A 27,341-nucleotide genomic window follows, 5' to 3' on the forward strand; every position below is an offset into this window, starting at 1 on the left:
TTCCCTGCCTGTCTAGGCACTGAGCTAGGGGGGTCTCAGTTTGGAAATCCCCATTGCTTGCACCGGGCTGTGAAACCACGCCGTGTGGTCCCCCCTCGGCAGAGCCTTCCCAAAAGCTTTTCGTCCCGGGTGGCCAAAAGTTGCCCCTTCCCCGGGAACACAAGGCAGAGCCCATCCCACGTCTCTCTCCCACGCATCTCGCTTGCTCCCTGGGTGGGAAAAAAATCCCAAAAGATGGGTGCCCCGACCTCCCGCCCTCATTCCCCCTATACCTGCCCTTCCCAGCCCCGCTTTCCGGGAGACCACAGCGAAAGCCGTGCCTATGTGCAGATCTTCAATCATCTGCCCAGGTTGTATCTTTATAATATCAGATTTTAATAGAGTAATACGGTGAGGTCATCGCAGACGGCTGCACTTTTATTTCGGCGCGGTCGCTATAGCAGCGAAGGTCGAAACAAAACATATAGTTCACCAAAGCAAAGTTTCCTGGCTGATGGTGTTCATTTTTCTTTATGAGCTGACTTTGGAAGACAGCGGAGCGGCAGCTAATGGAAACTCGAACGTCTTTCTCTCTCCCCTGTCTGCTCCTCCGTCTCAGCAGCAATCGAGATAAAGGTTAGACATCTGGTTCGGATCTGCTCTGTTTAACTGAAGAAAAGACCCGCTCCTGCCGTCTCGTAAATCATCCCGCAGCTGGAGCGCAGTCCCAGCTATTTGCTGGGGCTGTTTACCCCGCCACGTCCAATTTAGCCGTGGGTTTTGCTTTTGGAAAGCCTGCGCTTCCAGCGAGCTGCCTGCTGCCATTTTGTGAGCGATCCCCGGCTGCTGGGCTGGGGCTCAGGGCGGGTGGCAGGGGCTGAGAAATTATCACGGGTTTAAAGTTATCTTGGGATTTAAAGCCATCCGGGGTGCCGGTCTCGGTGGCAGGCACGCCAGCGGCTGAGCGGTCAGCTCACCTCGGGGGAATGGTGCTTGCTCGCGGTGAGCTCCCTGCGAGATGCTGCTCGCCGGGAGCGACCACCCTGCCCCAAAGAGCTTACGGGCACGCAGGGGCTGTAACGCGTAGGCAGAAAGCAAATGAGCACCTATGAAATCTAGCATCTTCCAGATCCCCTTATCTCAGCTTATCGGTCGTCTCCTTGTTACTCAGAGGTTTAATGATTTTGGGGTTGGGAGATGTGTTATTTCCATCTCACAAGCAGGAGGCTGAAGCAAGAAGGGCTGAAGGGCAGGGTGATGGCCACACACGAGACCTGTGGCCGAGGAAATGCCCACACTTATGGCTCAGTTACCTGAAGATCCTTTTCTCCAGGCTCAGCTGCTTCAAGTTTATCTGCATCTATGCTGAAGTACTTGGATACAGTCCTAATTTCCAGGAACACCTGGCGTGGAAGACATCCTTTTCTTTAAACTCTTGACCTTGCAATGTCAACACTCGCAGTGTAGGGCATTGCTTTGGCGTGGCATCGCTGGAAAACCCGCTTTAACTGAAAGAAGCTAGGCAGGTACATGTATACATCTATATACTTTCAGACTGGCTTCTTTTACTGATGTAATAAATTTAATACTGGCTAGTAAAATGTGTCAGAGCCACTTTGCCTCTCCTTGTAAAGGTTTCCCAAGAAGGCTATGATTAAATGCAAAGCTACAGCATTAAGAGAACCTAACCAAGCATTAAATGCCGGTGCTATCCTAAATTTAAGGGTCTGGCTGCAATGCTTAACTCTGCTACATGTCTTACTCTTCCTTTTTATGATACCATCGGTATCGTAAAAGGTTACGTCTCTGCTCTGGTGTTGAACCCTGTGGTTTTCACCAGCGGACTTGTAGCTCACTTGCATCCGAGGGCACCACGTTCATCCAAAACCCTCTGGGTTTCAATTAGAGCAAGTGAGATTTGAGACTGGCTGTTGCAAAAGCCGTGTAGTAGTTTGTCCCAGGGGCTGTCCACTATCACCCTTTAGGGCAATTATAGAATTGCCCTAAATCTCTGGAGTTTTCTGGGAAAGAGTTAGACAAACCTTTGCAGGGCTGACATAGGTCAGGTTGACCCTGCCTTGGAGTCCCACATAAAGTCCAAGCGAGTCTTGGATTTAATGCTTTGTCTTCAAGTCCTAATGCTAATTCTGTCCCAGTCAGCAGAGCCACCAGCCCTTATTTTACCAGTGACCCTCCTCATGGAGTATTTCACAGTAAGGTTGCCCAGAGGAAGCCACAAAGTCCTGCGTCCCCTCCTGCATCCACACCTCCGTTTAGGAGTGGGTGCCGGTTGCCTAAATGCGAGCCCCTACTGCAAGTCAAGATGCTCGGTGGTGGCCGACAGTATCTGCGTGGGGCTGGAAGACACGATAAAGGTTAAGGAGATCCCACATGCACCGTGTGACTGGTGCCTGAGGGTTTCTGAAATGACACGTCACGCCTAGATGTAGGCAACCATATCCCACCCGTACTGTCTATATCGATGGTCGGACCTTCCTAGCATCACTTCGGGGTGCCTCAGGGGATGAGTCCCACAGGCGAGTTACGCTAAAACATGTGGCCAAGCCTATCCAAAAGAAGATGCGAGCAGGGCAGAGTAGGAGGAGGATGCCAGGTTACCCTCTCCACTGACGCTGAACTTTTTTTTTACAAGACATCTTGGCCATGAGCAGAAGTGACGTAGCTGTTGTGGTCTGACAATGAGAGATGCAGTTTATGGGGAATGAAGGTATCTTTTATTAGGCTGACGTGCCTCAAGAAAGCAGGCTTTCAGGCATGCAACTCCTTTTCGGGCCACAGCCCGAGGGTTTGAAAGCATCAGCCCAACCACGGGACACGTCCTCCAGCAGCTTGCTCGGGGCTTGTGCCGAAAGAGGGAGAGACTTTCTAAACAGCGTTAGACCACAGAACAGGTCTTCACCAGAGCTTCTAGCGAAGCTCTGTTATTTCACAACGTGCCCTCAGCTTACGGGGAAATGCTAGGCTTGAGTCCAGCTGTTACGTCTTTGCTGTCTCACTCCCAGGCAGGGGTGGAAGACTGACACTGCACCTTTCAAAGCAAAGTCGTGGGCATTTTTGGTGCAGGAGATTTAGATGGGACGTCTGCATAAGAAGTCCTGCTTGAAGGACTGTGTCCTCTGGATTACAGCACGTACATCCGTCACGTCTGTCTTGAGTTCATCAACACAGTGTCTATATGTCTTTCAGGATGCTGCTGAGAAACGCTTTCACAAGGGGATGGGAACTATTTAGCCAGATCTAATTTGTCTGCAAAAAAACACGTTAGGGGAGCAGCCCCCTCCCCTAATATGGGGGGCTCGGCGACTGGGGGGGGGACGCTCGCCGGCTCCGCAGCACGGGGGTGCTAAGAAATGGTGGTGGGAGATGGCGAAGGCCACCCCGAGAGCAGCAGGGTGCGGATGTCGGGGCTAACCGTCGGCAGCCAGGAGCGGAGCGAGCTGCTCGGGGCTCTGCCGGGCCGGGCTGAGCTATTTTTACTCCTGGTCTGGTCCCGCAGCCACGCTGGCAGAGGCGCTCCCAGCTGCAGATGACTTCCATGTGTAACCCCGTGCGGCCGCTGGCCGGGGGCCCGGGGCGTAACGTCCTTCCTTAAAAGGCTCGGGAGAGGCGAATGCAACACCCCGCAGCCCCGGGGATGGGGGGGGGCCCCTTCCCAAACCGCCTGCTTCCCCCCCCACCACCCCCCCCAGCACGCTGTGAAAGCCTGGGCTGCGCCTTCGCATCCCAGAGCGCTGCACGGTCCATTGAAAGCAGCTTTCCCGGGAAACGGAGGCGGCACCGGCACTGGGAAAACCTCTCCCGTGCTGCAGAGGGGAGGGAGGCCGGAGGGAAGGATGATTCGTGGGTCGCTTTAACCTAGCTGCAACTTTTATACCCCGTGAGAGCAAAAAAGGGGGTCTTGGGCATGCCCACCGTGCACGGTGAAATGCAGGGCAGGCTGCTCTGTCCTCCGGAGCAGCCACAGCTGGGCGCAGCCATTGCAAGAGCCAATTATAATAATAAATAAAAAAAGGTTACCCGTTCCCCTCTTTTTTAATGAAGCCCTTGTGATGTGCTCGGAGAGGGTGCCAAATAAACAGCGCAGCTTCCCAAGCGTGGCTGCCAGGGCTCGGCTCATCCCCAGTCGAGCCGCATCCCTGCTGTCTCCGAGCCCTGCGCAAGTGGCTTGGTACTGACGGGAAATTTTGGGATCTGAGCTGCTCCGCGTGCCGAGAATGGCATAAAAGCTGGGACACCTAAAAATGTAAATCCCCAAGGGGACAGAGCCCAGAGCAGCCCTACGCGCTCCCCTTGCCATGACAAATCTGCAGCCCCGTTCACCTGGGCAAGTCAAGGTGAGGCTCTTGGACCTCTGTGGATCGTGCGGAGCACTGAACGGGGAACCTGAGGTGTCTGGCCAGCTTCATTTAGTCTTGTAAATGGTGTTATGGAAGGCAAGTCGTCCCGTTGGGAGGGCTGCTTTCAAAGGCGTCATGTACAACACATGTGGAGTGTCTCGTGTCACGGTCCTTGAAGACCCACCTGAAGTGCTTCAGAAAGCAGCACCCCAAAGCGTGGGGCAGGTGAGCACCAGGTCGCCTTCTCCTCGTGACAGTCCCACCCTGACCCATGGAGGAAGACACCGGACAAGCCCTAAACTGTAAGCTTGGTCTCCTTTCCGAGATGGGTTTAACCAATGCAACCCTGTTCTCCAGGAGTGAATAAACGCCCTCTCCCCTGTGGACCTGCTCTGGTTTTGGCATTCAGCTGCTCCATCCATGGCGTGTGCCTGCGAGGCTCACGTCTTCCTTCTGAGCACCTCCAGCGGGCCATGGGAGGTGTTATCAGCCCCTGCCTGCAGACCGCAACTGCGGCTCGGGGAAATTTAGGACCTCAGCCCAGAGCTGCCCTGTGCCCTGGGGGGGGTCGAGTTCATCTGCTTCGTGCTTTTAGGGGGACTTTTTGGAGGGGCAGGGAAACGTGCATCGTTCCTGTGAATTTTAGCTCCCTCGGGTGAGCTCAGATAAGGACAGGAATACCCTGGGGTAAAAATCATCATGGCTATGGACAGCGAAGGAGACACCCAAAAATGCCCCTGGGGTCATTGAGTCATGCAGGTTGGAAGGAACCTCCAGATGCCTCTGGTCCAACACCCTGCTCAAAGCAGGGCCAGCTGAGGCCAGGTTGCTCAGGGCCATGTCTAGCTGAGTTTAAATTCCTCCAGGATGGAGATTTCACAACCGAGACATCTCGGTTTCCACCTTTTTCCAAGTTGGAAAATTCCAGGTTGCCAGGAGCACCTCAGCGATGTCCCCCTGAATATCCACACTACATCCACCCTCCCTTTAAGGACCACTGGGATTTCCCTCCAAAGAAATGCTTTCCGGACCCTGGAAAACGGCTCCGCTGATGCCCACCACGGCTTTTACAAAGACAAAAACATGAGTTTCTCAAAATCTCCATTAGACTTTATTTAAAAGTTCTTTGTATAGACTTCCTGACACAGAAGCCACAATAAAAATAAAATCCCCCTCCCACCCGCTGCCCCCCCCTCCCCAAATTGCTTTGCTTTGTATTTTATAAAACATACAACATCAGAAGAATGCCAGAGGCATCCTACACCACAATTTAAAAATTTGTTAACTGAGGCCTTGGTCCCAGCAGTGCATTTGCATTCGGAAACCTTGCTTCCTTTTCCTTGCTAGTTTGGTTGGCCACATATGTTACAAATGCATACAAGAGATCTAGTTTGAAATCTAATCCAGCAAAAGGAGAAAAAAAAAAAAAAAAAAAGGAAGAATGAAAAATTGAACCGCTTGTTTATCAGAATTAGCTACTCCCTTACACGAAGGCTTCCCCTGTAAAGTTATGCTCAGTTATGAAAACAATAAAAGCAAGCATGTAACAGTTGCAGTGAAATTATTATGATTATTTTTTTTTTTTTGTCTCATTTTTTTACGGTGCCTTAGATAGGCGGACTGCCGGAATCGGAAAGAAAGGGTAATTTAGAGACGTGTTCAGAGACAATAACAATCTGCAATTCGGTAAATATTTGGTAATGTTGAAGCTATACAATATAACCCGGACACATGTAGCACTCAGTCCACAAACAGTTTAGCACCATATTGATAGGTCATGCAGCAAAACACTTTCTTCAAGGTTTGCTCGGAAGTTAAAAGCATGAAATAGTACAGTGCAAGGTAGCCTATAACCCTTAGCTTCTATAGGGGTAAGGTGGCAACGGCTGATGCTCCTGGCTGTCTCAGAGGTATGTGTTGACAGGTCGCTGGCTCTATGTTCCTATCGTCGTCACCACGCCAGGGTTGATGTTACCTGAAAAGGTTTGGCGGAGAAAGAGAAAATAAAGGAGGTTATTCCCTGCATGGGAAGCCGTGCAGGGTATCGAGGGAGGATAAGCGGAGTTCATTGCCAGGACTTGCTGTGGAGTCCAGAGCACCGCAACCAAGCTCACTACGGCCATGCACCGGACTGGAAATGCCAGGGACTTGGCTGGCCCCCTCTCCGGCTGCACGTGTGCTGCTTACCAGGGGTGCAAACTTTTTCACATTCTTTCTGCGTGTTAAATCTGTTCTCGTTGCCTCCGCAGCCGCCGTACCAGAACCGGGCGCAGCTCTTGGTCTCGGGGTCGTAGTACCATTTCAGCACAAAGTTCCTGCAGGTCCCCTCGTCTTTTTGCAGCCGGCAGATATCCGTGACTGCGGATAAAAGCAGGAGCAAGAAGAGTCAGCAATAGCACTCCTGGGTAAAACACAGTCTCTCTGACTGTATTTGCATGGCAGAGAAATGCCTGCGAACAGGGCTGGCATGCAAGCTCAGAAAGGGCAACCACAGCATAGACGTTGCACGTCTCCTGGGACTAAATCCCATCTCTTAGTTTGCAAAGAGAAGGTCTTTCTTTGGAGGTCACCAGCCCTGATCCGCAAGCCCTCGGCCGTGTTGCTGTCATGCATCCACGGAGCGATGCTGAGATGAAGGAAGAGTGCTGCACGGCAGCGGTTGTCTGCAAATCCCCTGGATTTGCAGGAAATGAGTTGGCAGGTCTCAGAACTGGGAGAGGACTGGCTGGGCTGCAAGGGAAAAAGTATTGGCACCATCATTTTCCCATTAAAAATGCTGGCTTCCTCTGAAAAGAGAAATCTTCTATGTGAAGATGCTCCCAGACCTACCACACACAGCCCCCTGGCATCCTCCATCCCTTGCTGGGTGAGCGGGGAACAAAATAACAAAGTACTTGGATGTGTTAAAATGAAATTGCCAAATAAATTTAAAACAATAAAGTAAAAAAAAAAAAAATCTGATATTAGCCGCTCGTTGACCATCAAGTCACAAACAAGGCATCCCTTGCACACAGGGATGCAGAAGCAGCTCGTGCCGCCTCTGCTCAGCACGGCATAACCATCAGCCATCACGGTTTGTCCTGGAAAAGCCTTGTTGCCATAGCCCTGAGTCAGGCAGATCCCCAAAATTTCTGGTATCATCGCGCTCATCGCTGCCGCTTAGCAGCGGTACGGCTTCAAGCTGCTGGTGCCCGGCCTTGGGCATGAGTAAAAATCGTAATTCATCAGTCAAACAAGTAAATCGGTAAAACAGCCAGCACCGAAAAATGAATGGGGGCAAGGGGGAGTCAGAGAGGCAAAATGTGGAGTTCCTCTTACTGGGGGGTGTTTGCAACCAGGACTCCTTTTTTAATCAAGGAAAAAAGTAGTCCTTTACCTTCTTTTTTTCCCAAAAGCAAAGCTAGATCGATATATACAGAGCACACCAGCAACGACTGCTGGGGAAATTCAGGTCTGGAAGTTTTCTGATAATCTTGTCTTAGGATCATGTCTTTTGCAAACGAGGTGCCAGAAATCGAGGTGCTTAAAGGACTTGTCTGAAGTGGTGGTGAACAGCCCCAAGCCTTCTGCGGTCTCCTTGTAATCACGCAGAGCCCCCAGAAATAGCTCTTTGGTAAGAGCAAAGGTGCCTGAACTAGCTGCGATCCTCGGACCACGCACGCGAAGGCAGGATTTTGTGAGATCGAGAGCTCAATGCTGGTAAAAAATAATGTTATATTCACTTTTCTATGAGTCTGCCTGCTGTCCCAAGTAATAAGAAAAAGCAATCGGCCGCTAATTGCAAGGGGCTGAGAGATCTTACCAGGTCTCTGTCCTGCCAGAAACAGAGCCCCAACGTGCCCACGAATGAATATAGGAAAGAGTATATGGCTGTAGGGTGAATATATAAAAAGGCGCATTTGCCAGCAAGTCTCCGATGAAAGCAAAGGCGCGCTAAACCCTTCTAAAGTTTTCTAGAGGAAGAAGGGCGCGGAAGATTGTCCCTGAAATCCCAACTAGAAAGAAGGTCTGGCATCTCACCCTAGGCAATAAGAAAGCCCCGGCTGCGGGTTTACTTTAAAGGAAATTGCGGCTGGTGCTGGCAGCTGCCCAGAGCCCAGGAACGCTGCAGCGAGGGCCGGGATGCTCCCGGGATGGACGTGGAAATGCCCAGACCAGTGTCACGGATGTTGCACCTCAGCCACAGGCACGCTTCTGGGTAGACTCGGCCAAACGTCTTAACCCTTTCCGCCCGCTCATTTTAATTGCGTTTTTAACCTCTTCTTCTGGGCGCAGGAGTCCCTCCGTGCCGTGAGCGACGGAACAGATCGCTGCCAGAGCAACGCTGTGGTCAAAGGGGTCAGACTCCGGGGGTCCGCGCTGCGGTCGTGACGGGGATGGGGTGGCTTGTTTGCACGGTGGGTTTACCGTTTAGATAGGAGGAGCTGGGAATGTGTCCTTTCTGAGAGAGGAGACATGCCTGAAGGGACGCTCCTGCCCATCGTCCTGTTCTAAACGCAGCTTTTTGAAGCAGGATTTCTTTTTTAATCTCCGTTTTTCCTTGGAATTTGAAATCAATGTTGACCTTCCAATTCAGCTTTGCTTTTGGGCTCCTACAGCCAAAAGCTTCCCCATGCCTTTGGCAGGCTCTTTGCCTTTTTATATTCAGATTTTTTTTTTTTTCCCCAAAGTCCATCTCCCTTCTTCCCTGCCTTCCAAAACACTGAAAGCCAGCAGATGGGAATACAAGAATGACTCTACCCTGCGTACCCTTTCGGGAATCCAACCAGTAATCGAAACATACAGCTCATGGGAGGCATAACACAATTTTTCTCCGTGGCGCGGGGTGCGGGCAGCCCAGCTTTCCCCACCTTCATCCCCTCTGAGAGCAGAAGCAGCCTTCAGCACCAGCAGATGCACAGGGAAATTCAGCCACCTCTTTAGAGGCAGATCTGGCTTCAGGAAAGCTGCTGAAAATTCGCTTGAATTGTAATCTTCGGTTTGCCTGCCCTAATATTCACAGCGCGTGGGCTTGTGCCACTCTCCAGTTTCAGAGCACCATCAAACACCATCTGGTAACATCTCCGGCTGAACCACTGGATGGCATGTGAACCGAAACCTCCCCCCCCCCGACCAAAAACCCCAAGCCCAAAACACAATAAATGAAACAAAAGCTTATCCAAAAATGTCGAAGAATTGATGGAGAGCAAGGACCAAGGAGCTAAAATGTGCTTTAAGCTGTGGCTGGCTCTGGCAGGTTCAAAAGATGGGGACCGCCACCGTAAGCCAGGGTTTTAATTCATCCTATGGAGAAAATGTGCCTGGGCTCCTCAGTTGCACTTACAGTTAACTTTGTCACGGTAAAAAAAAAAAAAAAGAAAAAAATAGATATATAAATTAAATAATTAAAGGTTATCACAGCATTTAAAAGGCTTCAAATGGGAGGTGGGTCTGGTGCATGTTTTTGCACCCAAAGAGCCCTAAGGTTTGGGAGACCAACTCATTTCTCAGTGTTGTACCTGGTACGGGCTGAACCGAGAGCCCGACCTGACGCCCAGCATTTTAAAAGCTGAGCTGCACGTGAACTCCCGTGTCTTTTTCCATCGTGGATTCAAGCTCTGGTTTTGCAGGAAACGAAAAGAGAATAAAGTGGTGAATAGAGCGGGGCGGGCAGAGACGCGAGCGTCCCTCCAGGGCCCCTCGGTTGCTTTTCTTGACTATCTGCCCAGGGCAGAACGGCGCCAAGTTCATGAAATATCACTTTAGCCTGAACAACAGTTGCTGGAAACATCATCAAGGCATGTGATGATGATCAGAAGGGGCTGGTCTATGGGATGGGGCTAGCAGAAACACGCACCCTCTGGAGAAAAACACATCAGGGAGGCTTCCCTGCTCTGTGAGGATGAAATCCTGCTCTAGATTGAAGCTACAGGTCTCTGCACAAGCCATACGCTGCTTCCTCTGGCTGAAAAGTCCTCAAACTGCGACCAATGGATCTTTGTCCATGATGCCCGTTTGCAGCCCAGAAGCACCTTGCAATCTCCTTTTGCAAGCGGCTGCCGCCCCAGGCATCTCCAAGGGCTGGTGGCGGCCTCCTCCTCGCTTGCCTCCGTGTTTCTGCAGGGGCACCCACAGCTGGACTCGGGCTGCACCGCCGCCAGTGACAAAAATTCCCAAGTCTGATGTAAGGAGCCTAAAATACACCTAAGAAAATCAAATGGGTGGGAGGGGTCCTTAATTTGCCTTTTCAAACCCTGTCATGCCCCTATGAGTTTTAAAGCCCTGCCGTTAGGTACCAGAGCTTGCTTCCCTCCTAGGTTTCCCTCCCATCTCTGCAAAGGGCCCTGAAACTCCGCTAGAAGGGGGAGGCTGCTGTGACAGCAAGGCTTTGCTGGGGTCAGGTTCCCATCCCAACCCCTTGCTCAGCTAACACAGGTGATTGCAAGTCTCTACTTCCTTCCCAGGTCTTGAGGAGGTTTGCAAATACAACCCCTTGATCTCAGAAACTCCTTGAGGAGAGGAGGTCATTGCCATTTTCCTGTGGGCTCCTCCCTCAACTTTGATTTTTATCTTTCGGTGCGAAAGGAAAACATCTGCACGCAAGACCCAAGCCCCGTGGAGTAATTTTCCATCAAGTGTTTTGGTTACAGGCAGTGAAACGTTTGCAATTCTTTGCATCCTAGCAAAGGCACACCGCTGAGTGGTGGCATTGGCTAGTCACACAGCAATAACAGAAACTGCTCTGGGACCGTGCCACGCTCCAGTTCAGCAACCCCGTGCTTCTCACAAACTCCAGTGCGTGACCTTGCCATAGAGCTGTGGTTTGCACTCAGGTCCTGCAAACACAACATGTCCTGGTGTGACAACACGCATGCAAGGTGACTTGCTCATGCAAAGCAGATGGTAGGGCACGGTCATGTCAAGGAGCAAATGAAGACCAAGTCTATACTACTGGTGATCTTGTATTGGACAAGCTTGGATGCATGCTATGAAATGGTCAAGGTGAAATAATGGATTTGCTTTGGTTTGTGATTTTTTTTTTTTTGGGGGGTGTTACCTGACGAGAATCTTTTCTCAAGGGGTGGCTGCTGCATGGCTTTCTCAGCTGCTGCTGGAGGAAAAAGTGCGTGGGTTTGGATTTTAAACGATGTTTTCTCTCCGATCCAAACATTATTTGACAATATGATAAAACGCAAAAGGATTAATCCCCACGTGGTACTTACATGGTTTTAAGCATTTGCTAACGCACTCAGCTTCGGCCTCAAATCTATTGGCATTACCACCGCAGCCACCATACCAACCCTGGCTGCAGATCTTGTTTTTGTAGTCAAAGAACCACACAATCTGATAGTCCTTGCACTGCATGCCCATGTCAAAATCCAGCAAGCAAGGGTCTGGCCAATCTGCATGTCAAAAGGTGCAAAGGTTAAGTGACTCTGAAAGGGTTAAAAGCTGAAAAAGCAAAGAGATTGAAAAGAAAAAAAGAAAAAAAGCCCGGTACAGGACTGGTGGCATTTCCTTGTCGTGTGATTTCTCTTGCTGAATGCAAACCTTCCCTAGCCTCCAGCTTGCCTCTCCCCGCTCTTGATTTTGTCGCGCATCCAAGCCCCAAGTCCCTGGACCAAGGTGGTGGGAGCCCCTTACCCCCCACTGGTGCACGCAGGATCGGGCCCTCACACAACTCCCCCATCCCTTTTCAAAGCTATTTGTCTTGGCAGTAACTTTTAATCCTTAAGTGTGTTTATTTTCTCTCTGAAGGCAAGCCGCACCTGGTAGACTTGAAGGCTTCATGAGGATTTAAACATATGTTCCTTTCCCGCCCAGAAATGATAATTTAGGTCCAAATCCCAGAGTTTTTATTAGCAAAGATAGGCCATCCGTGCTAGCAGCTGCTTTGCCTATATAAGGAGGGCAGAATTTGGGGCTTTCTCCGAGGTCAGTCGGAAGATTTACGCATGGGTCTCTCCCGTTGCACAGAGAACTAGAGAAGACTCAGCTAAAGAACCCATCCCAAATCCCCTGCCCTGTTTAATGTCTTTAGCCTGTTGAAAAACTTCAGATTAGCATCCTCGGGGAATGTTTCCCCCAAATTGCTGGCTGCCATAAATCCTCGGGCAGAGACGTTTGCTGCAAGTGGGTCAACAAGAGGAGCTGAGATGGAGAGCTCTGCGTTGAAGCACAGAGTGAGCACACAAGCACATCCGTTTTCCTTCGGGCAGACCTACACTAACCTACGCGTCTTGTTTCCAGACGGCTGGCGCACAAGAGGTTAAACAAAGCCATAGGTGTGCGTGTCACCTTGTGGGGACAAGCCAGGTGAAGGCTTCAGAGGGGGTGTCGGTGCCGGGGAGAGGGATGAAATGAGTGGGAACGCATGGGAAGGGCGGGATGATGGGACATGGAGCAAGGCAGAAATGAGGTGGTCCCTGGCCGGCACAAGCCCTCAGCCCCTCCGCTGCAGCAAGCAAGCAGCGGTGGTACCGTCAGCCAGGCATGAGGTCCACGCTCATCCCTTTCAATGCGAACAGCCAGGCCCCAACAGCAGCTTTGCAACTCTTGTTGGCTGAACGCACTGAGCAGCAGCATCTCCCCATGCTCTCACATCACCTCGGGAAGAAAATGAGTCATAGCGCAAGCAAAATGCTTAAAGAAAAACATGAGAGTGATGACTCAGGGATGAGTTTTGGATGCCAGATCCATAGCTGGTGCCTGTGACAGGGCTGTGCTGCTTTATGAAGGCTGAGAGCCCTTCCAGACCCGTGGAGGAAGAGTTGCAGCCCGGCACTTACGGTACCAGTGAGTGTAATAGCGCCGATATAATGAGCTTGATGTCAACAAAAGCAATGAGATGACGTATTAACGGCTACAGTGATTATGGGTTATTAACACAGGTTAACGGGATTAACAACTGAGTAGGAGCTGACAGCATGCTCATTTAGCGGTTTACTACGTACACCGCTGGTGGCAGAGAAACGGGATGGGCAGATGGGTGAGACTGGAGGGAGGCCACCAATTAGCCAAATGTATGGGAATGTTTGACACTAACTCCCCTGCAATCCCTGGCTGTTGGTCAAGCCCTTGTTGAGAGCTGTGTGTTAAACCGAGGCGCCAAGACCTATTCTTTGCCCCAAATGGGGAGAGAGGGAGCGAGCAAGCATCAGGTGACGTTCTGCATCCACACCTGCATCTACACATGCCGGGGAGGCCATGGGGCACAGCTTGTCCCTGGAGAGCGGCCAGCGCTTGGGCCCTGGCTCATCTCCCATCCTTCTGATGGAAACAGGACCCAGTTTGAGTCCCCCGTGAAGATCACAGCAACTTCAGGGGGCTCTGGATCTGGCACGAGGCAGAGACCCCAATACAGGGCTCAGACTCACATGGCCAAGGATGTCATCTAGGTCATGACCTGTTGGCTCAGCAAAGCAAAGGACTCGCAGATCCTTTGGTCCTAGCGGGGCTCCGAGAAAGGATGGGTTTAGGAGCGGCCAAGGGGAAGACCGATGCAAATAGCCAGGCTCTCGGTGGGGGTCCTGGCAGAGCCCTCCAGCCCAGCACTCCCACCATCGCCCATACTTACTGCTCTCAGGCCCTTCCAGCGGCTCGGTGTTGAGCATCATGTTGGCCAGCGACACCTTGGGCTGTGCCGGGGTCTCTGGGGGGAAGAAGCAGCAGGGTCAGCCAAGGGGAAGGGGATCTACGGCAGCACCCCCGGCGCAGCCATAAACAAACTCATTGGCCCCAGCTCCAGCACCAGGGACACACACAAGTCGCAGGAGTCGGGTCTGGATCTGTTTACCCTAGCACATACATTTCACAAATGTTTATTGGAGGCAGCTGATGGGATGAGTAATCCACAGCCGCCCAGCCGCACCGGGACGGGTTTGCCTCGCTCTCCCCAGCCAGCGGCTCTGCTGTGCGGTCAGGCTCATCCTCGGGGGTAACTGCAAAGGAGCATCCCCAGGGCCCCACACGACTGCTTTGGGCGGCCCCTGCTCACCCCACGGCATGCAGCTGGGCAGAGGCTCTGAAGGAGCTGGACATGGCCTCTCTGTAGCCAGTTTAGCTTTGCTCCTCTGGCCTTAGAGACGGCAGGAAAAAAATGGCATCCTCCAGGGGAGGATGGATCTTCTCTTGTTCCGCTGCAGCCCTCAAGGACTGTCCATGCATTGCATGCCTCTTTTTGACCACACTCCTCCCACCACGGCCTCACATCCCTCTAGGAACTATGTTGTTGAGGATTGTCGCTGGGGGAAGAAATCCCTTGCGATGGAAAGGAGAACGTTGTTCATACTGCATCATGCTCTGCGTGACTGCACCCTACTGCATCATGGCCCTTCCCAGGGCAACCTGTGGCTCTTTTTCTGTGGGGCTGGAGGCCAGGAGGGGGCTGCAGCCACGGGATGGGTTGGATTTGGTTTTCTCTGGTGGAGGGTATGGGTGTGGGTAAAGGGGACAGTCCTACCCTGTGTCCGGGTCGCAGCTCGTGGGCAAATGTGCTGTCACCGCTGCCTACCCAATTTGTTCCCGTTCAAGATTTACTCTATGGGAAATGCAGCTTCCCTGGGCATCGAGAGCTCCAACTCAGCGCATGCAAATGTTACTTCTACACACTGATGTCTTTTCTCAACATTTTTGTGGGCACGTTTATTGCTCGTGAAGGTAAGAGACTTCGGACCTGATCCAAACCCACTGAAGCCAATGGCAAGGCTCTCTGTGGGCACTGAAATTGGCTCTGAAGTGCCAGAAGAAGCCAGATGCAGCACTGGCAGGACCAGCGCAAACTTCTCTGCACCACCAAGCCAAGTCACCTCTATGCCAAACTATACAAAACAAAAATGGGCTGTCTTACATAGCAACTTTTGGCCATGCCAAAGGGTTTGGTGAGGTTTACATGTGATCTGTACACATGGAGCTTGGATCCCCAAAGGACTAAGCCCTCTGTTTAATCTCTTCTTTGTGGTTTTTTTTGGATAGTATAGTATGCGAAGCCGATAGGTGGCTATGGAAATGGCGATTGGAGAAGAAGCTTTTCTTGCTTATTTTGCAATCAGTCTGGACTGAATTTACTCTGTGTTAACCCAGTTTGACTCTTATTATTAATTACAGCAATGCCAGATGGACCCCACCGAGAACCATTGTGCAAAGCCTCCTGCATGCACAATAAGACAAACCCTGCTCCGGGACTGGCTTTAATTCTCCCACAATCGGTGTCGATTTAACACCAGCGAAGTGTCAGCTTGCATTTGCCAGAGAAACACATTCGCAGCGTTTCATAACCGGGTCCTGCTGCAGTGACACAACTGAGCATTGCCAGGGCTGGGATCGTTGGTACCGACTGATTCCTTGTCCCTTACATGTTTTTTTTTTTTTCATTTTTTGTGTCTGTTTTATGAAAAAAATAAATGTTTGTTTCTTTTCCCCGAGAGGTACTCACTTGTGCTGAATGTCCCTGTGTAGGTTACTTTGGGTTGGGATTTCTGGTAGCCGGTAATGACGACAAGGTATTTCTGTCCGCTTCTGAGTCCTCGGATGACGTGCTCAGTGCCGGTCAGGTTTTGCTTCTGCACGAGAGAGTGGTCGTGCGCTAAGGTGACAGTGATATCAAAAGCGTAGGCGTTGTGTGACTCGGGGCTGGCCCAGCGCAGCCTGGCACTGTTCTCGGTGACATCTGTGATCTGGATGTCGTGGGTCTTTGCTGCAATGCAAAAATCAGAAGAAACACTAAGCAAGGACTTGAAGAGGAAAGGTCTCAAGGAAAAAGCGTCTCAGTGCTGCAGGATCTCCTTCCCAGTCCACAGGAAATAAATTTGTCTGCGGCCAGTTGTGGCACGTGCAAACCAGGTTGTGACTTTGCTCTTCTCAGATGTCCAACCCAGCACACTGCAGCGAGGCTTTTTTTTCATAGCCTAGATGATTTACCAAGTGGCTTGTTTATTTTTTAATAATCTGCTGCAATCTAGCAAATCAAAGCAATTTTTTTTACGAGCTTTACGCAGCCTGAAATGTGATTCCCAGCACAACTTTCCCAACAACTGGAAAGGTGTCCAGTCAGATCCTTCTCTAGGGTGCAATGGCTTCACTGAACTGCTGAAGATCTTCAAGCAGAGCCTGCTTAAGATTGTACGTAACCTCAGACAGGTCAACGAAGCTATTAAGGAAAGGTTTTCCTGCTATGGCAGAGTATCGGATGAGACCTTTATAAATGCTGCTTGGAAGCAACAGTGGAGCAAGAAACACCCAGAAATGTTTGTTCCCCGCAAGCTGATGAAAGCATTAACCTTGCAGAAGCTGATTGCTTTTATTTATTGCTTTTTACTTATTATTTGCACAGGGGCATGCATCCATTGACTGGTTAAGCGTCCCCGTGCCTTGACACATGTTCTTTGTTACTTGTTCAGCTAGTGCAGAGCTGCCTGCACCCCCTTGCAAAAACACGTGGGAAAATTCCTTCACATGAACTGTGCTCACATGAAAGAGCTTTAGCATTCCTAAATAGGTCTCCACACTGATTCAGTGATGAGCTAACTGGACTAACTATTTATATTAGCTGACAGAGAATTCAAACAATGCCATTGTAAGAATCACCATAAATAGCAAAACTTAGCCAAGGGGTAATGCTACAAGGAAAACATAGAAAGCAAATGGGCCACACTAGAAAGAGAAGTGCTCTGTCGCTGTACTACTGAGCTCGGCGGCAGATGATGGATTGTCCCGTGTTTAGATGTCCTGCTTGTGTCTTGCCTAGAGGCAGCCTGTCCCCCACCCGGTTTTGCACAAAATTCTCAACGCGAGTTGACGAAGCCTTAACACCGGTGCGGATTTCCAGTTTTGCACCTAAAAACTTGCTTCTGCAAGCACGAAATTTGGCCTCTTAGCGACGTTTCCCGTAGGAATAATCCTCTCGGGGAGGACGAAAAGCCGCAACCCGCCGCGGTGCCGACAAGCGAGAGGCGCTGCTGGCGTGGGGAGAGCCTTTCACCTACCGCCTTGTCTTCTCCTGCCGCCTGCCGCGGCGGCCGTGGTGCTCGCGGTGGTGCGGCCGGGGGCTTTGGCGTGGGCGGCGGTACTTGCCGCGCTCTGCGCGGTGGCGTTCAGCTGGGCCGCGGTGCTGGCTGTGGTCTGGTCGGTGGCTCTGGTCTGGGCTGTGGTGCTGGCAGTGGTGGTTCTGGCACGGGTGCTCGCAACAGGCTTGACGCTGGCACCGACCGTGGTGCTGGCACTGAGGGTCCGGCTTATGGTCGCGTTGGGTGCCACGTACCTGTCAAAGCAAAAGCAGCTGATATGGCTTTTTTTTTCCCCCCCTATAGAAGCAGAATTTTGGAAGTGGAGAGGAGTTGACGCAGAAAGCATTGGCAAACCGCCCCGCTCCCCGGCCCCCGAGGTCAATCGTCTTTGTCAGCTTTAGATACGCCCCAGCCAAGCAGTGAGAAGTGCTGCAGAGCACTGCCTATCGCTTGGGGCACAAGTCTGTCTACACGCCAACTTTACAGCCATAAGAGTGAATTCGGTAGACAGATCTGTAGCGTGCCTGATTTCAAGGGGCTCAACCTTCTAAAGGCAGGACAGCTCCGTGCCAGCGACGAGTGAGTCTTGGTGACACAAGCTTTCACTTCTCTTCAGAAAAGTATTAGGATATGTTCTGTGATGCATCCTGAATATCAGATAGTCCAGGGCAGCCCAGCCTCTGAAAACAGTTTGTTGAGTGGAAAACCCCAAGTTAATAGTAATTTCTGGAGTTCCCGACCTGCATGATGACAGTAGCACATACCTCCTTCATATCCTTTATACATATATAAATACGAAATTTAACCCAAATTTAAAATTATATGTGTACTTCTCTACCCTTCTCTAGTAGATATACCTGTTGCTCTTTTGACACAGCACTAAAGGAACTAGTAAAATGCTGCTAATCCTGATTGTTAGCGTTGAAGTTGCTTTTTCTTTCTTTTTCCAAACAGGGACTGGAAAGTGAAGGCTTCTCCCCCAGACGGGCTGTTAGCAAAGCTCATTCTCTCACAGACAAACCACTACTTACACTTCTTTGTGCCCGGCATGCCCGGGGCTCTGGCTCTTGGCTTGCTGATCACTCTGGAACCATTCGCACTGTTTCCTTGTCTCTGGAGACAGATAGAAAGCAAAGTCGCCTGGAGACAGAGAGAGCCTGGCATTAAACACTGGTGTTGAGGATGGTGCTTCCCTACCAACAACACATTACATATATTTCTTCTTGATTTAAAAAAAACCTCTAGTCTTCTTGCTTGCTCTGATAAAAGCTATGGAATATCTCTGGACGTTTGGTGTGGTTACTGCAGCATCCTGAGCTGGGAGATTTGTTATTCCAATTTACAAACATGAGAGCAGTAACTACAAGATACGAGAGGGCTGTATGTCTTAGGCTGTCACATGTAAACAGCTTTCCTATAACAAGGCACTTCCAACCACACAGTTAACATTTTTTCAAGAGTTAGAAGTTTCAGGACCCCTGTAAGAGGTAAATGGAAAAAGCAAACTGAGAAAACGTAAACATTTATTTCCAGGGAGAGATATGTTCATGTTTGCTTCCTATTTAGTGCAAGACATTCCTGAATCAGTGGTTTATTAGCCCAGTAGACTGATTTTCAGGACTACTTTGATAAAACTAGCTTTCCTAGAAAAGGCCCATTTCTTGTCCTTGCTGGCCAGGTCTGTTTAGGATCTCTGGCAGCTGGTTCTAGCTGGAGATCCAGCCTGGGGTCTCTAGCTAAGCTGAGCTGCACGTTTTCAAGGCACAATCTGCACATCCCAGCCACAGCAGCATTATTTATCCCTGAGCAAAGAATCCTCTTCATCTGGTCCTTAAATCTGCACGCAGCAATGCCAGATCTCAGCCCGAGCCGTCCAAATGCCTGCTAGACGTGATGTTTATGCCGAAGTCGGGAAGAAAGATTTGGTGGGTGTTCAGGGAGCTCGGGGGGAGCGCTAGCAGGCTGCTGGGCTGGAGAGGGCCAAAACCCCAGCAGGACCAGACCCTATGGGACATGTTGTAGATGTGACCGGCAAGCCAAGCAGGATTAGGTCAGATCCCACAGGTGAGCCCATGGAGCCCAAGTCAAACCAGACAGAAGTGCAAACTCTACTTGGCGGACCAACAGACTGCATGGGATGGGCTGGGGAGGCCAAAGTGAACAAAACCCAGGCATATTCAACTAGGTAGGCCTACCAGCAGCAACAAACAGACCAAACAGTACAGAACAGAAAAAGAGACTAACTTCAGGGGGCCCCACTGCCCAAAGAGGTGGTCGGGCTACAGCCCACCCAACCAACAGGCAGGTAGACCAAACTTGGCAGATTAACCCTTCTGAGGTCACATGTTGCCCCTTCCATAATACTTTGGCTGCAGGATGTTATACTTACTTCTGATAAAAGACGGCAGCAGTCTCCCAAAGCGTAGTAAGGGCTCTTCATGAAGCTCTCCTGGTTTATCGACCAATTTGAAGAAGACATCGTTTGGCTCGCTAGCTAGGCTATAGATATTCTTGGCATTCACCTTCCTGCCAATGCCCAAGACAACAAAGAAGTACCCTTTGCATTTTGCATCGAGAACAACCTTCTGCAGGTACTCAAGTTCTTGTTTATTCACTTTTCCGGTCATCATCAGAACTATGACTTTTAGATCCCGAGGGTTTGGTGCGCTTTCAAAAATATGAGCCATTGTGTGTTCAATTGCACTTCCTATAGCCCTCGTGCCATGGAGCTGGGTCATTTGGTTGTGAAGGTAATTAATGATCTTCTCTTTGGATCCGTAATCAGTTAGTGAAAACTCAGTTTTTACTGGTGGGAAGCTTGAGTTGGTTTTGTATTCATAAGGAGCTTGCTGCAGAACTGCCACTCTTGCGTGGTGCTGAGATACTTTTGGCTCAGAGCTGATTTCCAGGTTACTTATGAGGTGGGAAATGTACTTCTTCATCTCGTTGAACTGCAGAGGGGTGGTAGACTCTGAGCTATCCATGATGAAGGCTATGTCAATGTCTACATCTGTTGGGGCTGCCCTTCTGTCTCTGAATACAGGTCTCTGACTACCAAAACCACAGACGGGATCAGGGTCACACACATCTAGGGAAGAAATACAGTAGGTTTCACCTGGAGGAACTGAAGATGACCCTCCCTCGTCATTGTAAAAATCTCTGGTGTCATAGGAAATACTATCAAGCCATGGACATTCACTGGTCCATTACTTGATAACAAAGTCATTTCATCCCAAAACACATTTAGTTATGCATTTAGTATTTTTACGCGCTCCTTTGTCCAAAGGGATCCCTGAAGTGCTCTGTCATAAATGGCAGAAGGCCATATTGTAGAGCGTTTAGCTATCGGTATTTGGGCTGTAAAAGTGGGAACCAGCCAAAAAAGGAGCTTCTCTTTACAAAGTGGAGAACGCCCAGCAAGCCTCATTCACAACGCCAATGTTTTCTGCTCAACCTAAGAATATGAATCCCTTGTCTTCAGCAGCAAAAGGGCTGACTCCCAACTGGGCTTCCCTTCTGCACCACTGACAACCGACTGCTGCGCGACCAGAAGGATTTGGCACTGTCTAGAGGAGAAATTGGATGCTTTACCCAGACAAATGTGACAAGTCAAGAGCCTCCGGATAGTTTCATTCAGCTGACTGCCACTGGTTGGAAGAACAATTGCATGTCCAACGGCTGTGTTGTTGATCTGGTTAGATGCAAACAGAAGAACATGGTGTTAGTAATGCTGCCTTCTGTTATTTTCAGCTCAAAGTAGGGGAGGGCGATCCACAACTCTAAGAGATTCTCTACTCAGCACGCTGCTTTTGGTGGATCCCATTTGGAGAAGCCTAATGCCCCCGACATCAGTTAGTGGGACTAGTTTAGTGACATAATCTCCAAGAAAAGGGTCAAGCACTTGAACCAGTGCTCAGCGGGCTTGTCTGGGGCTTTTTTGTTGCTTTAAACCTCTGTACGTCCACTCTCCCTCTGCCAACAAAGCTACCGTAGTTCCACCTTCCCACCCTTTGCCTTTCTGTCAGACCTTTCTCGCTATGGGGACTGTCTTTTCTTCTGTTTCAAACAACATTTGGCACCCTGGAGCCAGGGTCTGGGAAACAAATGACTCATCATAACCTCACTAGCGTTTCACAGCATGCGCCGTGTTGTGGATTTCTCTCCTAATAGACATGCTGGATGAGTTTGGCCAGTAATGCTTTCTCAGCGCTAAGCACTTGAAAGGCCTGTGGAAGCCAACCACTGCCTGTAGGAGCAAACGCCATCAATCTCCCCAGCAAACCAGACAGAAGCCATGAGCAGAAAATGAAAGAAAGGGTGAATGACCCTCACCTCCAGAGCTCTGGTGAGAACTGGGTCCTGCCTGCTGGTGAGGAACACGGGCATGACGCCAGCATCGTAGAGTTTCAGCACGGCGTCGTTGAGCTGCGGGGAGGCTCTCGTGTCCCCGTTGCTGAAAAAGACAGCCACCTTCCTCATAAGGAAGCCACTTCGGGCACGCTTGAAGGTATTCCGGGCCACGAAGGACATGGCCGTCTCCAGGCTGCGTGGCTTCGTGGTCAGGGTCGCCTGGAAGTTTTGGATCTGCTGGAGGAGGCTTGATTTCTTCCTGGCGTCAGCAAAGCGGATCTCTGTGGTGACCTCGTTGTTGTAGGTGACCAGAGCCACCCGGGCACCTCGAGGACAGTTGCTCTCAGCGATGGTTAAGTTGTTGACCACTCTGAGCACGGTTTGCTTCATCCTGTTGAAAACATCCCTCACGACGCCCGAGGAGGTGTCGATAGCGAAGGCCAGCTCGGTTGGGAAGACAGGGCACTCCTTGGGACCTGCCGGAAATGTGTGTTGGGAACAAATAGCATCCCAAATAGTTGTCAGGGTGCAAGGACCACGTCCTCGGCAGGGGTTAATCATTCCTACCACTTATGTGGGGAGAGCAACAATTCTGGCACACATTCACACTGGGGTTTAAAGGACTGAAGGTGACTTACCGTAGCAGCAAGCTGTGGAAAAGATGGGGGAAAAAAAGCAGTTTGGTCAGTGCCATTCATGTAACATGATGGGCGTATAAGGGTAGAGACAGGGAATTAGCAAAGCACTGATGTACTCACGGCATTTGTCTTTGATGTTCCGCACAAGCGCACATTGCTTTAGAAAAGAAAACGAAAGAGAGGGAGAAGGGGAAAAAAAAGAGATATGTGACAACAAGCCAACAAAAGAGTATTTCAAAACAAGAGAGAAATGATGCCACACTTACATCTCTGGTTTCTCCTTTTTCGCCTTTAAGCCCCTGTTTAAAAAATAAAGAAAAATTGAGTGCAAGGTCTATTTTCAGGGTGCCCCATGAACCCAGCTGGAATAATTATTTAACCACGGGTCATGCAGAAGCTAAGTGAAAACCTGCCTGGTTTTAGCTGTGTTTCCAGCAACAGGGGGAAATGTTTTCCCATGTGAGGAGTAAACCTAGCTGAAGCCAAACCCAAAAGGGACATTTACGATGCTCTAGGTTCATGTGCAAAGCAAGCCAAGTCACCTTGGCCTTTCTGGGGTGCTCTGTGCCAGTCAGATTTGGTCACAGACCATATCCTGTGTGGGGTGATAAATGATAAAGTGCTGAGAACTTCCTAGAAGGAGCTTTAAGTGGCATATTGCCACGGGGAAATCCTAGTGCCGGGTAAGAGCTGTCTCTTGACTTTTCGCTTCTGCTGTGCATTGTGGTTTGAGGATGGGTGAATATTTATCAATGATAAACAGCTAGTTAGGAGTTTATAGAGACACATCCAAGACAAAGAGGAATTTGCCCAACTTGAAATCAGCAGGAGGTAGTGATGGGCATATTTTTCAACCCCTGGCACCAATAGGGACCACCACGTTTTCCAGAGAAGCAATCAGGAGTCTCTCCAGGGGGGAAGCCAGAGGCTCCATCAACAATGCGATGAACACTTACAGATGGTCCAGGGTATCCAACCTCTCCTTTCTGACCAGGTGTCCCAGGATCTCCTGCATTTCCCTAGAGAGAGAGAGAGAGCAGAGAAGTCCCCTCCATGAACATCTGCAGGAGGACTCCCAGGAGCATGGGTCAACACTTGGGGGAAAAGATGTGTACATCTTTCAGGCCGTTCATGCAGAAGGGAGAAATTGTGTCATGGTCCAACTTACTCTGCGGCCTCTGTTGCCTTTAGGGCCAGGGCCTCCAGCACCACCGCGGTCACCAGGTCCACCCTGGTTGGGGAAAAACACAAAACGGTAGCTCTAAATCTGCACAGGACCATAGGTAACGGCTACATTGCTTGGAAAATGAATGCATAGCTCATGGGCTGCACCGTACCTTGGGCCCTGGGTAGCCTATGAAGCCGCGTTCTCCCTGAAACAACATAAAGGTTTATTGGTATATGTTTTAGAAAGTGAAGCTGCTTCTGCAGGCAGATCTGTAACAACTGAAGGAATTAAATGATGGAGGGAAAAGAGAGAGAGACTGCAAATTCATTTTGCAACTTTGTTCCTCGTCTGATTAATAAAAAGCAAATAGCCACTTTTTTTAAGGTCTGGTTGCTCCTCTAAGGCTAATTTCAACTGTAGAGGAGCTTTCAGAGATGCTGGCGCATTGTTTTCAAATTCCCACAGACATTCATGGGGCTCTCTGGCTAAAAGGTACAAAAACATTATGCTTCCTCCTCGGAGAAGCTGATTTACGTAGACAAAACCAAGACAAAGGCAGAGGGGAAAGGTTTGAAGAGTCTTGCCTGATTTTCTCACCAGGGTACGCATAGGGCTGATTTTTGTCCCTGCATGTATCTGACTTCACCTAGGCTCTGCCCTTGCCCGTCTGCACTGGAGACCTTGGCTAACTCCTTGTCCTTGGAAACTCATGTTGGTAGATGGGCATGCTGAGCATACGCCTACCTTTCTGCCTTTAGGACCTGGGCCACCAATTCCATCTCGTCCATCATCACCCTAAAATTGGAAAGCCAAAGTCATTAATATGCAGTCATATGTGAATAGCTTAAACCTCAGAGATCCAGTGGCATCAATAGAAAGAACCCACTGATGCCACAGGCCTTTGAGAAGTCCTTCTACAGATTAAATTATTGCAAGAAAAAAAAGCACAAAAAGGTGGTACCAAAACTGCAAATCTGAATTAAAACCTGCTTAGTATACACATATAATGTGTAAAACCCAGATGGAAGTCAGCAAAGGGGAGCAGGTTAGGAGGTCAGTCAATACTAGGGCTGTATTTATAGCTCTGTCTGACCCAACCTTGTCCTCCCTCGCTTTGCACAAACCATTTTTTCCTCACTTGGCTCCCTCATTATACAAAGTGTGCTGGTTTTGGCTGGGGTAGAGTTAATTTTCTTCACAGTAGCTGGTATGGGGCTATGTTTTGGATTTGTACTGGAAACAGGGTTGATAATTCAGGGATGTTTTCATTATTGCTGAGCAGGGCTTACACAGAGCCAAGACCTTTGCTGCTCCTCACCCCACCCCACCAGCGAGGAGGCTGGGGGTGCACAAGGAGTTGGGAGGGGACACAGCCGGGACAGCTGATCCCAACTGCCCAAAGGGATATTCCAGACCATAGGACGTCATGCTCAGCATATAAAGCTGGGGGAAGAAGAAGGAAGGGGGGGACATTCGGAGTGATGGCGTTTGTCTCCCCAAGTAACCATTACGCGTGATGGAGCCCTGCTTTCCTGGAGATCGCTGAACACCTGCCTGCCGATGGGAAGTGGTGAATGAATTCCTTGTTCTGCTCTGCTTGTGCGCGCGGCTTTTGCTTTACCTATTAAACTGTCTTCATCTCAACCCACGCGTTTTCTCACTTTTACCCTTCTGATTCTCTCCCCATCCCACCGGGGAGTGGGGAGTGAGCAGCTGTGTGATGCTTAGTTGCTGACTGGGGTTAAACCACAAGAGTAACGAGAATCAGGCCCCATGAAAGCACTCACTTAGTCCATACGTCCTTTTTATAGGTTACTTTGGACTAGCACATGGGGTCAACTCAGGGTGTCTACCCATGCTTCATACAATGTTCCAGGACAAGGCTAAGCACCTCTGGACAGCCTCTGCCCTGCGGACTGATCTCCGAGATGATAAAAGTAACTTCTCAAGTGAATATAATTCACCTCCTTGAAGGGACTACCGTTACCAACTATGCTCATGCCAGCTGAAGACGGAAAGCGGATCTCCCTCTCTCATACAGTGCTAGAGAGGATGCAAAGTCCATAGGGGAGCTAAACCCTCTGCTGCGAAGGGCTGTGGCCCGTTTGCTACAGGAGAGACTTCAGCCCAGCATCCTTAAAGGTGTGAGTGCATGGCCACACTTACCATCTCTCCTCGTGGGCCCTGCTGTCCATTTGGCCCTTTGGGTCCAAGGTTTCCAGGCTCACCCTGAAAACAGGAGCATCTGTTAAAGCATGTGCTGAAACTCCAGGCAACTCCGAGCCTTTCCCACCCCATCAGCACTGGTGTCTTTACATGGACCAGTCTGCAGTGGTCCTTGCAGCAGAAAGTCATGACTGGACCTACACGGCCAGCAATGCTACAAAATGCTTGCTCTTTAGTGGGACCTTTAGGGATTTCAGGAAAGCTGAGCAATGGAACATGGGAGACCGGCCAGGTCCCACCACAGGATGGTGTTTGCTTTTTATAAACGCTGCAAAAATAAAAGCTCCCAAGCTCTGGGGATTTTGCCAGTGCAAATGGACAGTGGAGCAGCCATGGAAATGAACCAGTGTGTGGTGAATCTGGAGAGATACAACCATACGGAGGGACTGGAGAGATCCAGCACAACCCCCTTCCCAGGTGGGCATCGGCTGAGAATCTGGCCTGGAAAATTACTTGGGAATCTCAGTTACTCAATTACTTTTGCCTCTCTCTTCAGTGAAACGGCAGCCTCATGAAACAACCAGAGCACAGACCTTGCTCGACTCCACATGGCCAGTGAAAATGAGCTAATTTCACTCCAAGAAGCTCAAGTATTTTTTTTAAGCTCACTCCTATCCAGAAGCTTTTCATTGCTGTTTTAGATGCTGATGGCCAATGCTTGTGAAGACATACCTTTCGTCCCAGGGGACCAATCCTGCCCTGCTCTCCTGGGGTTCCTGGTGGTCCACCACCGGCCTGGAATGGAAACAGGGAGAGGCACGTTGGCAGCGTGTCAAGAAAACCGGGCGCCAGAAACTAGGGGATTGGGTGACCATAGAACTCATGTATTAACTGCTGGGGCTGGTGCCTCTCAAAGCACCTTAGGAAATTCAGAAGTCTAATTCACAGTCGGGAAGAGAAGAAGGACCAGGTCAGATCAATGCAAATGTCAGCAGTAACTTATATTGTCCCTAGAGAAGCCCCCTGGGAAAGGTGTAAGCAAGAGGGGCAAAGTCCTGCTCAGGATGGGGAAATGCAAGATGTGCCTGGCTTTATGGCCACAAGTCTTGCTGGGGTACGCAGCAGGAGGGAGAAATAAATGCATGGGGGGCCCCCAGCAAGCACGTGAGATGGTCATGCTCTGACTTCAGAGGTTGAAACATCACGGAGGATGCCCTGCCAGTCGCTCAGGGATGTTCTTTAATTAAGATCACAAACCACAATGGGCCAAACGCTGAAGTTCTGACCCCTTTGTGATTGTTTTTAACTCTTTCTCTTCCGTAACTCTTGATCAAGAAATCTTTAGCACAAGTTGAGAGGAGAATCATACTGGAAGAGCGTGTTATAAGAGAGTGAAACAGAGTTGGAGCCCTGGAGGGGGGGGGAATGGAAAGACACGTCGGCTGTATCTTATTAGCTCTGCAAGATGTTCTTGCTGAGCATAGTTGGGTCAATGGCTGAGAAGCAGCAGAAGGATTTACCCTGGGTCCAGGAAGGCCCTGCTCTCCTCTTATGCCCGGCGTGCCACGCTGACCGGGCTGACCCTGTGCGGGGAGAAAAGAGAGACTGTGTCAACACACGTGGGCAGAAACACACCAGTGCTACTCAAGGTGGCAAGGGAAAGCAAACGCGACAGCACTCGAGAGACGGTTTTCAAACA

General features: G+C 50.1%; 1 protein-coding gene and 1 long non-coding RNA gene across 2 annotated transcripts in view; one reads left to right on the forward strand and one right to left on the reverse strand.

The window, feature by feature from the left end:
• LOC127018493 (uncharacterized) overlaps nucleotides 1–1,566 on the forward strand; it is a 38,923-nt gene extending 37,357 nt beyond the window's left edge. Inside the window, exons 10-11 of the long non-coding RNA XR_007766746.1 lie at nucleotides 518–615; nucleotides 1,313–1,566. This is a non-coding gene — a long non-coding RNA (uncharacterized LOC127018493). The remainder of the gene's footprint in view (nucleotides 1–517; nucleotides 616–1,312) is intronic.
• A 3,964-nt stretch (nucleotides 1,567–5,530) lies between these two features.
• The window catches only part of COL6A3 (collagen type VI alpha 3 chain), a 64,404-nt gene continuing 42,593 nt past the window's right edge, over nucleotides 5,531–27,341 (reverse strand). Inside the window, 21 exon segments of the mRNA XM_050900264.1 lie at nucleotides 5,531–6,312; nucleotides 6,525–6,695; nucleotides 11,374–11,427; nucleotides 11,540–11,719; nucleotides 13,894–13,968; nucleotides 15,751–16,011; nucleotides 17,300–17,574; nucleotides 18,352–18,460; nucleotides 19,710–20,408; nucleotides 20,912–21,011; nucleotides 21,653–22,146; nucleotides 22,309–22,320; nucleotides 22,429–22,465; nucleotides 22,575–22,607; nucleotides 23,265–23,327; nucleotides 23,477–23,539; nucleotides 23,646–23,681; nucleotides 24,221–24,271; nucleotides 25,643–25,705; nucleotides 26,375–26,437; nucleotides 27,163–27,225. Of these exon segments, the coding sequence (XP_050756221.1) occupies nucleotides 6,272–6,312; nucleotides 6,525–6,695; nucleotides 11,374–11,427; nucleotides 11,540–11,719; nucleotides 13,894–13,968; nucleotides 15,751–16,011; nucleotides 17,300–17,574; nucleotides 18,352–18,460; nucleotides 19,710–20,408; nucleotides 20,912–21,011; nucleotides 21,653–22,146; nucleotides 22,309–22,320; nucleotides 22,429–22,465; nucleotides 22,575–22,607; nucleotides 23,265–23,327; nucleotides 23,477–23,539; nucleotides 23,646–23,681; nucleotides 24,221–24,271; nucleotides 25,643–25,705; nucleotides 26,375–26,437; nucleotides 27,163–27,225 (2,943 nt within the window). The 3' untranslated portion in view covers nucleotides 5,531–6,271.

The sequence above is a fragment of the Gymnogyps californianus genome, chromosome 7 (assembly GCF_018139145.2).
Source record: "Gymnogyps californianus isolate 813 chromosome 7, ASM1813914v2, whole genome shotgun sequence".
Taxonomy (NCBI): Eukaryota; Metazoa; Chordata; class Aves; order Accipitriformes; family Cathartidae; genus Gymnogyps; species Gymnogyps californianus.